The sequence below is a fragment of the Saccopteryx leptura genome, chromosome 7 (genome assembly GCF_036850995.1).
Source record: "Saccopteryx leptura isolate mSacLep1 chromosome 7, mSacLep1_pri_phased_curated, whole genome shotgun sequence".
Taxonomy (NCBI): domain Eukaryota; kingdom Metazoa; phylum Chordata; class Mammalia; order Chiroptera; family Emballonuridae; genus Saccopteryx; species Saccopteryx leptura.
The window spans coordinates 88141073-88153162 of NC_089509.1; the positions used below are offsets into that span (position 1 = coordinate 88141073).

Here is a 12090-nt window from a genome sequence, read left to right on the forward strand (position 1 = left end):
AATGCAAAGCCTAGAAAAATCCTCGACAATCTGGCAGCTCAATCACTTAGAAAATTTTTTTGGCAACTCCCCCCCCCCCCCCCCCCCCCGAAGCTGGAAACTGGGAGGCAGTCAGACAGACTCCCGCATGCACCCAACCGGGATCCACCCGGCATGCCCATGCCCACCAGGGGGCGATGCTCTGCCCATCTTGGGGCGTAGCTCTGCCGCAGTCAGAGCCATTCTAGCGCCTGAGGCAGAAGCCACAGAGCCATCCTCAGCGCCCGGGCAAACTGCTCCAGTGGAGCCTTGGCTGCGGGAAGGGAAAAGAGAGACAGAGAGGAAGGAGAGGGGGAGGGGTGGAGAAGCAGATGGGCACTTCTCCTGTGTGCCCCGGCCAGGAATCGAACCCAGGACTACCGCACGCCAGGCCGACGCTCTACCACTGACCCAACCAGCCAGGGCCTCGGCAACTTTTTATATAAACAATTTTATCTAAAACCTACATAATTTTATTAATCAATGTCATCCCAATAAATTCAGTAAAAAAGTTATAAAAATGTTTTATAATAGTTGGGTTGTCATTTTTTTCTTAATGATTCTTATTTATATTCTAAGAATAGTGGCCTCAGCTTGAAGAGTTTATACAAATTGTCCTCAGATGAGATTTACCAGCACAAGAAACATATATAGATCAGAATTCCTTATTCTTAAATAATTATACAGAAAAGAAACCCATAACACATGAAGATTTTTAGTGGTATTATTCATTAGCTATGCTCTTAATTTTATTCTGTGAAAAGCATTAGTTAAGAATCTCATATAACTAAAATATTTAGTTGATATAAAGTTTGATTCTGTAGGTCCTTAAATAGATTAAATAACAGAAATGTGTTTTTTAGACACTCTGGAGGTATAGTTATAAAAGTATATTTTTTATTACTCTTTAGGTTTTTATTTCCTGAGCTTCCTGAAGAGGGCAGCACAATTCCTCTCTCTGCTCCTCTGCCCACTGAAAGGAAATCCTTTTGCCCTGGGAAGTCCGAGTCCAGATCCGAATCACCAGAACCGGGGTAAATGGAGCTGTGTGAGGCAGTGACGAAGGGGCTGGGGACTAAACGACCCTATCCAAAGAACTCAGAAAAGGTGTTTTCTGTAGGTCTCAGTTTCCTTATTTCTAAAATGATGTGGTTGGACTAGGTAATCTCTGAGATTTCTTTTAGCTCTCAACGTCATGAAAGTGCAACCACAAATGACTGAGCACAAAGGCAGTTGGACAAAGTAACATCGTGCTGACCTAGAATATATTTAGAATAATAGAGAAACCAGTCTCATAATGGAAATCAAGTAGGTTTTCAGTTAGATTTTGAGTTATGAAAAGAATTCACAGTTGGTTCAAGACAAAACTCAGGCTAAGCTCCTCATGTGAACTCATCCATATGTAAAAGTAGAATGATATTATAACTGCTATCTATCTATCATCTATCTATCTAATTTATTTATTTGGCAGAGAAGTGGCACAGACTCCCCCTCATGCATCCCAACTGGGATCCACATGGCAGCCCCATCTGGGGCCATGGCTAGAGTACCAAGCTAGCATTTGAGGCTGACGAGCCTCAGCACCCAGGGCAGGCTAGAACCAGTCAAGCCACTGGCTGCAGGAAGGGAAGAGAGAAGGAAGAGGGAGGGGGAGAGAAGCTGATGGTCAACTTCTCCTGGGTGTCCTGACGGGGAAATGATCAAACCCAGAGCGTCCATACCTGGAGCTGGTGATCTAACCACTGAGCCACCAGCCAGGGCCCCATCTTTACTTTCAACTTGGCTTCTGTATTGAATTTTAATTTTAAAGACTCTCCCTCTCACTCAATATTTTGTAGTTACGTTGTAACAAGTTCTGGGTTACTGCTTCCTGTGCTGTTACCTCGCCTGTACCCACCACTATTCATGCTCTATGCCCTGGATAATGACCGTGAGGAAGACATTTACTGGGAGTGTGTTCTGCGACTAAATAAGCAGGCAGATATAGCTCTTCTGGGCTTCCTTGGGGTGCAGAGGTAAGTAAAGTAGTTATGCGTGAAATCAAGTGGCTTTATTTTAAAATGCAAACAGCATTATTATGAATGTGATACTTTGCTATCTAATTATATATACGATTTACAGTTTATTACTTATTTGCATATGTATCTTATGCCACAAAATAATCATCTTCAATTGTTATTTTTGAAAATTTTTGAAGATGAGTATGAACCCAATTGTTCTTTGAAATGTGTTTTTTATTTGCGTGTGTGTGTATTTTGAGTTATCCCACCTGATATTTTGCAGTTCCTTAAAGCAAAATACATATAGGGTTGGGCAAAGTAGATTTACAGGTGTTTATATGGAAAATAATACAATAATTAATAAATTATAATACGAGAGTAAACGTTTTTGTGTACTCACACTGTAAACCTACTTTTGCCCCATTCTGTATATTCACATTTTCAGGAAAAGCTATTTGTGCTCATTCAGGCTTTGGCATTCTTCCTTCCTTGCTTCTCTTTCCTTCTTCCTCATCTATAATTTCTAATGGAAAAGTTTTAGAAGTGCTCTTTTTATTATAAGGCATTGTTTCTTGATATTCCAGGGGAATACTAAGCAATTATGCTTTCTTTCTAGTGATGTGATAAGGCTGATCACTCAAACTCCCAATATTTATAAATTTGTGCTATCAAAAAAGTGAACAAATTTGAATTGGAAAGTAAAAAATTTTAGTGGGATAATTTAATAGTAAAAATAAGATAGGCCCTGGCCGGTTGGCTCAGTGGTAGAGCGTCAGCCTGGCGTGCAGGAGTCCTGGGTTCGATTCCCGGCCAGGGCACACAGGAGAAGCGCCCATCTGCTTCTCCACCCCTCCCCCTCTCCTTCCTCTCTGTCTCTCTCTTTCCCTCTTGCAGCCAAGGCTCCACTGGAGCAAAGTTGGCCTGGGCACGAGGATGGCTCCATGGTCTCTGCCTCAGGCGCTAGAATGGCTCTGGTGGCAGCAGAGCAAAGCCCCAGATGGGCAGAGCATCGCCCCCTGGTGGGCATGCCGGGTGGATCCCGGTCGGGCGCATGCGGGAGTCTGACTGCCTTCCCGTTTCCAACTTCAGAAAAATATAAAAAAATACAAAAAAAAAAGATAAAACTGAGTGAAGGAGCCTGACCAGGCAGTGGCACAGTGGATAGAGCATCAGACTGGGATGCAGAGGACCCAGATTCGAGACCCCAAGGTCGCCATCTTGAGCGCGGGCTCATCTGGTTTGAGCAAAAACTCACCAGCTTGGACCCAAGGTCACTGGCTCGAGCAAGGGGTTCCTCGGTCTGCTGAAGGCCCGCAGTCAAGGCTCATAGGAGAAAGCAATCAATGAACAATTAAGGTTTCACAACGAAAAACTGATGATTGATGCTTCTCATCTCTCTCCATTCCTGTCTGTCTGTCCCTGTCTATCCCTCTCTCTGACTCTCTCTCTGTCCCTGTAAAAAAAACAAACAAAAACCATAACAAAACTGAGTGAAGGAAAGATTCTGGCCATTATTAGGTAATATCCATAATGTGTAAGGTTACTAGAGTATAGAATGACAAATTCATTAGGGACATGGTAGAAACTTTTAAATTATTTATGGAATGTTTATTAAAACTTAACCTGTCTATGGAACAGTTGTTTTAAATGGGCACAGGGAAGCCAATATAGCCACCACCTGTTATGGGGATTAATTTACTGTAAGTAATAACTTGTATGGATTCCATTGTAGGAAATTTTGGCCAGTGACCTTGTCAATCCTTGGAGAGACAAAAAAGGTATAGTAAATTTTAGTTTCCTAAGCAACTGTGCTTTTCTTTGGAATGGGGGATTTGAGATATCAAGAAATTTTGAGATACCAAACAATATGGTAGAATAGTACACAAGCATGAATTACTCACCAAAGATCTGCACCCTGCCTTCAGTATCATTCTATTATGATGGTGAAAGACAGCTTTGCTCTTTGAGCTTCATAAATTCTCTTTTTGCAGGTTTTGCCAACCACAAAAGATGCTTGTTTTGCCTCAGCCGTAGAATGTCTACAGCAGATCAGGTAATCTCTGATTTGTTGAAAAATCACATAAATCAACGTAGTGTTAGATATTAATGTTATTATTTTTACTTAAGCTCTAAGCACACACCCACCCACCCACCCCCACTCCTAGATGGTGTCAAAGTCAGCCTGGAAATGAGAAAGGCTCTTTGAAGACGGTTACCTTTTACTCTACAAGGCTCTCGCCTTTTCAGAAGTGCTGGAGCGTCTACCCTGTACTGGTCCATATAATCACATCTTTAGTCAAATGGAAATTAACTGAACTTCTTACTCGGAGAAGAGCATATATTAGGGAAATAAGATTCCCTTGGGTAAAAGGAGATTCTGTGTGACTTAGTGAATTGTTCCAGGTATATCATAGATGGTTAGAAATGTCTTTTCTCAAAGAGCCGTGCAATTCCAGAGGTCAGGCCCTCCAGCAACTCATTATGCCTCATGTGTCCAATTTAAGGTACATATACCCCAGGAGGGAGTACTTTCAAAAACTTAATAGGAAATAGCTCTATTAAGAGAATTATAAGGTATCTTTTTATCTTTTATTTTCAACAGCACAACATTTACCCCGTCAGATAAACTTAAAGTCATCCAGCAGACTTTTGAAGAGATCTCTCAGAGTGTCCTGGCATCACTTCAGGAAGACTTCTTGTGGTCCATGGATGACTTGTTTCCTGTTTTCCTATATGTGGTGCTACGGGCCAGGTGACCAATCATTCTGACTTTAATATTAGTGACTGCTTATTTTAACATGTCTGTCTTTTGCTTTGTTTGAACTAATGACAGGTATATGCTCCTCCACTAGAAAAAAAATCTATTTCTCTTAACCCATTCCACTATGGAATTACCTCATTGTTGAGCTATTCTTACTTTTCCCCTCAAATAGATTCAGAAGGGGATATACACATAAGTAGAAATAACAATATTTTTTTTAATTAATTTTAATGGGGTGACATTAATCAGAGTACATAGGTTCAGAGAAAACATCTCTAGGTTATTTTGACATTTGATTATGTTGCATACCCCTCACCCAAAGTCATATAGTCTTCCGTCACCTTCTGATTTTCTTTGTGACCCTCTTCTCCCCCCACCCCCTCTCTTCCCCTCCCCACCCCCAGTAATCACCACACTCTTGTCCATGTCCCCGAGTTTCATTTTTATGTCCCAACTATATATGGAATCATATAGTTCTTAGTTTTTTCTGATTTACTTATTTCACTCAGTATTAATGTTATCAAGGTCCATCCATGTTGTTGTAAATGATCGATGTCATCATTTCTTTTTTTTTTTTTTTTTTTTTTGTATTTTTCTGAAGCTGGAAACGGGGAGAGACAGTCAGACAGACTCCCGCATGCACCCGACCGGGATCCACCCGGCACACCCACCAGGGGCGACGCTCTGCCCACCAGGGGGCGATGCTCTGCCCCTCTGGGGCGTCGCTCTGCTGCGACCAGAGCCACTCTAGCGCCTGGGGCAGAGGCCAAGGAGCCATCCCCAGCGCCCGGGCCATCTTTGCTCCAATGGAGCCTTGGCTGCGGGAGGGGAAGAGAGAGACAGAGAGGAAGAAGGGGGGTGGGGGTGGAGAAGCAAATGGGCGCTTCTCCTATGTGCCCTGGCCGGGACTCGAACCCGGGTCCCCCGCACGCCAGGCCGACGCTCTACCACTGAGCCAACCGGCCAGGGCCGATGTCATCATTTCTTATGGCTGAGTAGTATTCCATAGTATATATGTACCACATCTTCTTTATCCAATCATCTATTGAAGGGCTTTTTGGTTGTTTCCATGTCTTGGCCACTGTGAACAATGCTGCAGTGAACATGGGGGTGCATGTGTCTTTATGTACCAGTGATTTTGAGTTTTGGGGGTATATTCCCAGTAGAGGGATTGCTGGGTCATATGGTAGTTGTATTTTTAATTTTTTGAGAAACCACCATACTTTCTTCCATAGTGGTTGTACTACTTTACATTCCCACCAACAGTGGATGAGGGTTCCTCTTTCTCCACAGCCTCTCCAACACCTGTCTTGTTGATAATAGCTAATATAACAGGTGTGAGGTGGTATCTCATTGTGGTTTTGATTTGCATTTCTCTAATAGCTAATGAAGATGAGCATCTTTTCATATATCTGTTGGCCATTTGTATTTCTTCCTGGGAGAAGTGTCTGTTCATGTCCTCTTCCCATTTTTTTAATCTATCTCTTTCGCATTGGGCAGGATTAGGAATTTAGGCTCTGAGGTACATCTCATTGAGGATCTAATGGACCCATATCTTCAGCATGGGGAACAGGGCATAATGTTCACGACCTTAAAGGTAAGTATAGGTATTATTTAATATTTGTTATCTTAAAATCTGTCCTTCATTTACCATATTGTAAATCTGTCATTATCTACTTCTTTATATAAGTTGAACGTAAACATTAAGTGCCTTTAGAGCACATATTATCAATATTTTAAAATATGATAATATATTGCCCTGGCCGGTTGGCTCAGTGGTAGAGCGTCAGCCTAGCGTGCGGAGGACCCGGGTTCGATTCCCGGCCAGGGCACACAGGAGAAGCGCCCATCTGCTTCTCCACCCCTCCGCCGCGCCTTCCTCTCTGTCTCTCTCTTCCCCTCCCGCAGCCAAGGCTCCATTGGAGCAAAGATGGCCCGGGCGCTGGGGATGGCTCTGTGGCCTCTGCCTCAGGCGCTAGAGTGGCTCTGGTCGCAACATGGTGATGCCCAGGGTGGGCAGAGCGTTGCCCCATGGTGGGCGTGCCGGGTGGATCCCGGTCGGGCGCCTGCGGGAGTCTGTCTGACTGTCTCTCCCTGTTTCCAGCTTCAGAAAAATGCAAAAAAAAAAAAAAAAAAAAAAAAGATAATATATTAAAGAAAAGTACTAATCAGTCATTCTTCAAAATACTAAAGCAAATTAATCACCACCCAATCTTTCCTATAAATTGATCATTTAAAGCATTACAAATGCTTGTAAATGTAAACCATCTATATAAATATAACTCTAGGAAAGATACAGAATGGATTTTTAAGTGTCCAAAAAAGTACCCCAAATGGAGCTCTTTAATGGAACTAAGGTAAAACACAGAAGACAGTATGTATAGAATGACTATGAATTGCATCTTTTTGCCCCCATGTATTTACTGTAGCCAGTAGATTACAAATGAGGTTCTCTGACTTGGGTACTCTCTAGGGATTGTTGAAAGTCACTTCAGTTGCCCCAACTCAGTTTTTCTTGGACTATGTTAGAATCATTCTAAATGCCATGGGAAGAACAACAGATAGAGAATGACAAGAACACTTCTGAAAAAAGAGGAAGAATAGACCCAGTCTGCCAGTTAGTAAAATATTATAGAATTACAGTGATTAAGATAATACATTACTATCACAGGAATAGACAACTAAATGGAAGGGATAATAAAAATATGAAAATGAAACTATCAGACACAAAAGTGGAAAAGAAGTTTTATTTAAAAATTGTCAAAGTATTGGGAAAACTTAAGAATTTTGGAAGGAGAGTAGAATCAGGGTAGAATCACCTGTATTGCAAATTAAAGATGTTTTAGGGATAAATACAGAAAAAGGGAGAAAGAAAGACAGACAAATTAAAATGAAAAAATTACAACTTTCTGGCTTGGGTTAATTTTAAACCTTTCAACTTAAATATATCTATGAAATAAATGAAAAGGCTGGTGGGAACTAGAGAAAATACTGACCACCAATCACTTACTTATTAACTCCTTGTGTATTTAAAAGCATGTCTAAGCATATCACTGAAGAAAAACCTGAATTAATACACTTATATGTAGGGGAATGATTAACTTCACTTAGTATTATAGTACTGCAGATTTAAACAAGATGTCATTTTGTTCCTGCTAAATTAGCAAAAGTGTTTTTGGAAAATAGTTGTTATTAACATTGATATCAACAACATCAAAAATGTTTGTGAAGGCCTGACCAGGCAGTGGCACAGTGGATAGAGCATCAGACTGGGATGCAGAGGACCCAGATTCGAGACCCCAAGGTCGCCATCTTGAGCGTGAGCTCATCTGGTTTGAGCAAAAACTCACCAGCTTGGACCCAAGGTCACTGGCTCGAGCAAGGGGTTCCTCGGTCTGCTGAAGGCCCGCAGTCAAGGCTCATAGGAGAAAGCAATCAATGAACAATTAAGGTTCCGCAACGAAAAACTGATGACTGATGCTTCTCCTCTCTCTCCGTTCCTGTCTGTCTGTCCCTATCTATCCCTCTCTCTGACTCTCTGTCTCTGTAAAAAAAAAAAAAAAAAAAAAAAAATGTTTGTGAAGTTTGTATAGTCCTACTCCTAGAAATTTATTCTAATTAAAGAATAGAAAACATTATATATTATTAGGATGAGGTATTCTTTATAGTGAGAGTAACTCCCAGGCCTGGATACTTTCAGAATTATCTGGATATGCTTCTTAAAAATTCATCCGGGCCTGACCTGCGGTGGCACAGTGGGTAAAGCGTTGACCTGGAATGTTGAGGTTGCCGGTTTGAAAGCCCGAGCTTGCCTGGTCAACGCACATATGGGAGTTGATGCTTCCTGCTCCTCCCCTTTTCTCTCTCTCTCTGCCTCTCTCTCTCTCTGTCCTCTCTCTCAAAAATGAATAAATCTAAAAACAAAAAAATTCATTCCTGGAATTCTTGCTAGATCTGGAATGATACTTAATCTTTGTTTAACAAACATACTAAATGATTCTGATTGTAGTTATTTGAGCACCTTATAATGAGCAGCATACTCTAATTGTCTAATTAATAGTGGCTTAGGAAATCATAGTATTTGTACTTTGTAAAGAATATTATACAGCTTGTGAAAAGTTTTATTAGTTGTTTTAAAATTAGAGGGAAAGTGTTATCTCTGTTCTTTACAACCTAGCAATAAAGACATTGGATAGGGAGGCTGGAAGAAAACAGAAAAATAAAAGCAACTAATTTTGTTTGATTTTTGGAATAATAAGGGGTTTCCTTCCTTTAATCCCATATACATTGCTGTTTATGTAATTTCTTTCAAAGTAAATTTAAAATTGTTTTGAACTTTTTTTCAGGCATGTTACTTCCAGATCCAGCGTGAAAAGCTTAACTAGGCCATGGAACAGCTTGACAACTGGATGATCTGGACCGAGTGCCATAGCGCCATCTGGCGTCTTCCTGTGGTGGCAGGAAAGAATGGTCTTGAATGCTGTGTCATTTTGGTTGTTATTTCTGAGCCTCACTAATAATGATCAGAGTCCTGAGTCCAGAAGAAAAATACAGTTTAAAGGGAGGATTGAAGAGGAGGTAGAAATCAGGTTCCACCAGCTCCTGGTCTATATTAAGTTTCCAAAATATCATACATCTATTGTTTGAATAAAGAGGATATCCCTTCTTACGGTAAAGGGTATGCCAACTACGTACATGACATAAGTCCTCAGTATAGCTTCTTATATTGAAGGAGTTGATGGATGTTTTTTGAGTTTCTAGTTTGCCTGCAGTAACCCCAGCCCCTTGCAAGGAGCGGATTGTACTTGGAACTACAGTACCGACACTCTACCTTCCTGAATTCCTTGCAGTCCTGTGTGCATCATGCTTCTTGGCTGAGAGAGGAGAAAGAACTTTTAAACTGCAGTTTTAACTTTTTCTACGCTTTTCCACCAGGATAATCATCATGGGAGAGGTTCAATATAACAACCAACAAATCGCAACCCCAAACACACAATGCATCCAAATACTGTAGGAGTAACCTGCCTCCTGAGTAAAAGAACACAGGAATTTTGTTCTTGGTTTCCGTACAGTGCGACGGAGCGAATACACTGGAATTCAAACGCTGACTGAGCTGCACGGATCCGCATTGGCTCACGTGCAGACGCTGCATGCCGAGGCCTGTGAATGAGAGCGGAGGAGCTTGCGTGCAGGCAGTGTTTTAGAGCAAGACAGAAGACTGGGAGATGGGGAAGGAAGAGCTGCCTCCGTCCCAGACTTAGAGTTGTGGCTCTTCCTGTACCCACATTGAACTCACAGAGGGGAAGAAAAGGAAACAAGCTTTGCTCTTCCCATCTCTAAAGTATTGTGACACTTCAATGTTTCAGTGTTTTGGTTGTTTTGATTTTTTTTTTAATGTCCAATTGTAAGCGGTTGTTTATATTGTACAAGTAACACTTGTAACTGATCTGAATAACATAGGTGCTCTTCCTCATCTCATCTGCACACATGGTGAGCATGCGGAGTGTCCTCCCGATCTGTTAACATCAGCAGGTGTTAATCAATTTTGAAAAAGGATTATGGTTTCTGCTCTACTTTATAATCAAGACACGTTTATTAAAATATTATTTTGGAATGTTGGCTGTGATGTAACAGCAATTTTTATAATAAAAGACATTCACCTTTACGAGGTTGTTTTAATTGCAAAAGAAATGCCGCAAGATAGCTAAAACTTTAAAAGAAATCCAGGATTAGCCTGACCTGTGGTGGCGCAGTGGATAAAGCATCGACCTGGAAATGCTGAGGTCGCCGGTTCGAAACCCCGGGCTTGCCTGGTCAAGGCACATATGGGAGCTGATGCTTCCAGCTCCTCCCCCTTTCTCTCTCTCCCTCTCTCTCTCCTCTCTAAAAATTAATAAATAAAATTTAAAAAAAAAAAAAAAAGAAAAAGAAATCCAGGATTAGTATTTTTTTTGCCTACATTGTTATCCATGCCTCTTTGTATTGGCCGAGGTTTCTCTAGGGTTTTAGACATCTCTCTCTTTAAAATAAATATATATAAACTTGATTATAGCACCTTTGATGGCAGAGGACAAATGAACTTTCTGATCCTAATAACCCAAAGACAAGCGTCTTAAAAGAAATCTGTTATTTCTTTGAATAAAAAGCATATTTTGATAGTTACTTTTTTCTTTTCTAAATAGACACAGGGAAGGGAAGAGTGATGATTTAAAATTCTGGTGAGAGCCCTGGCCGGTTGGCTCAGCGGTAGAGCGTCGGCCTAGCGTGCGGAGGACCCGGGTTCGATTCCCGGCCAGGGCACATAGGAGAAGCGCCCATTTGCTTCTCCACCCCTCCGCCGCACTTTCCTCTCTGTCTCTCTCTTCCCCTCCCGCAGCCGAGGCTCCATTGGAGCAAAGATGGCCCGGGCGCTGGGGATGGCTCTGTGGCCTCTGCCTCAGGCGCTAGAGTGGCTCTGGTCGCAACATGGCGACGCCCAGGATGGGCAGAGCATCGCCCCCTGGTGGGCAGAGCATCGCCCCCTGGTGGGCGTGCCGGGTGGATCCCGGTCGGGCGCATGTGGGAGTCTATCTGACTGTCTCTCCCCGTTTCCAGCTTCAGAAAAATGGAAAAAAAAAAAAAAAAAAAAAAATTCTGGTGAGAAATACTAGGCCTTGGTTAATCATCTCCCTGTTGTAATGTCTTCTCCAGAAGCCCGTCAGTCTCACTGGTGCTTTCTGCCAGCCTGTGCCTGCCTGCTCGGTGTTAGGAAGGGACCACGCTTAAAGATTAGCTTATGTTAAACATTTCCATTTCCATGAGGGAATGCTTTGACTTCTAAATAAACATACAAATTTCTCATTTGACTTGAAAAGGCAAATGTACTGAATGCCTTTGACCCCTTAAGAGAGAGAAAGCTGGGTAAAGTGTGGAAATGGACAAAGAAAAACTAGCGCCTCACTGAGAAATTCTTAAATGCTGGTAGGCTGTCTTAATTTAAAAAAAGTTATAATTCATCCTTTTATTGGAGTCATGAATGAAACTGTCCAGTTAATTTAGACTCTTCATACTATGTATTTTTTATCTATTATATTACAAAAGTTCACTTCTCTTGGGGGGAAAATCCCTACATCTCCAGGCCAGTGTCTGTAAATAGAAATCCCTAGCGCTCGTGCAGCAGTTTGCAGAGCCTCTCACACGCCCCTCCCTGTTTGCAGACAGGAAGTGACTGGTTTGCTCACTGTTAGTGGGACTTGAACCTAGAACTTCACAGTGCTCTTTCCTTCTGCAGCTGCCAGAGGTGTCGTTTCATATTGGTTATGCACTCAAAGT

The 12090-nt window shown here is 41.9% G+C and overlaps 1 protein-coding gene across 4 annotated transcripts in view; it reads left to right on the top strand.

The window, feature by feature from the left end:
• LOC136378255 (alsin) overlaps positions 1-10444 on the top strand; it is an 85038-nt gene extending 74594 nt beyond the window's left edge. For 3 of the 4 annotated variants that reach the window (XM_066344895.1, XM_066344894.1, XM_066344893.1), the window contains 7 exons: positions 930-1052; positions 1857-2033; positions 3751-3796; positions 4010-4071; positions 4621-4770; positions 6280-6376; positions 9126-10444. In XM_066344895.1, the coding sequence (XP_066200992.1) occupies positions 930-1052; positions 1857-2033; positions 3751-3796; positions 4010-4071; positions 4621-4770; positions 6280-6376; positions 9126-9164 (694 nt within the window). In that variant the 3' untranslated portion in view covers positions 9165-10444. Of the gene's footprint in view, positions 1-929; positions 1053-1856; positions 2034-3750; positions 3797-4007; positions 4072-4620; positions 4771-6279; positions 6377-9125 lie in introns of those variants that run through there. The other variant, XM_066344896.1, reaches the window with a different exon arrangement.
• The last annotated feature ends 1646 nt before the right edge of the window (positions 10445-12090 follow it).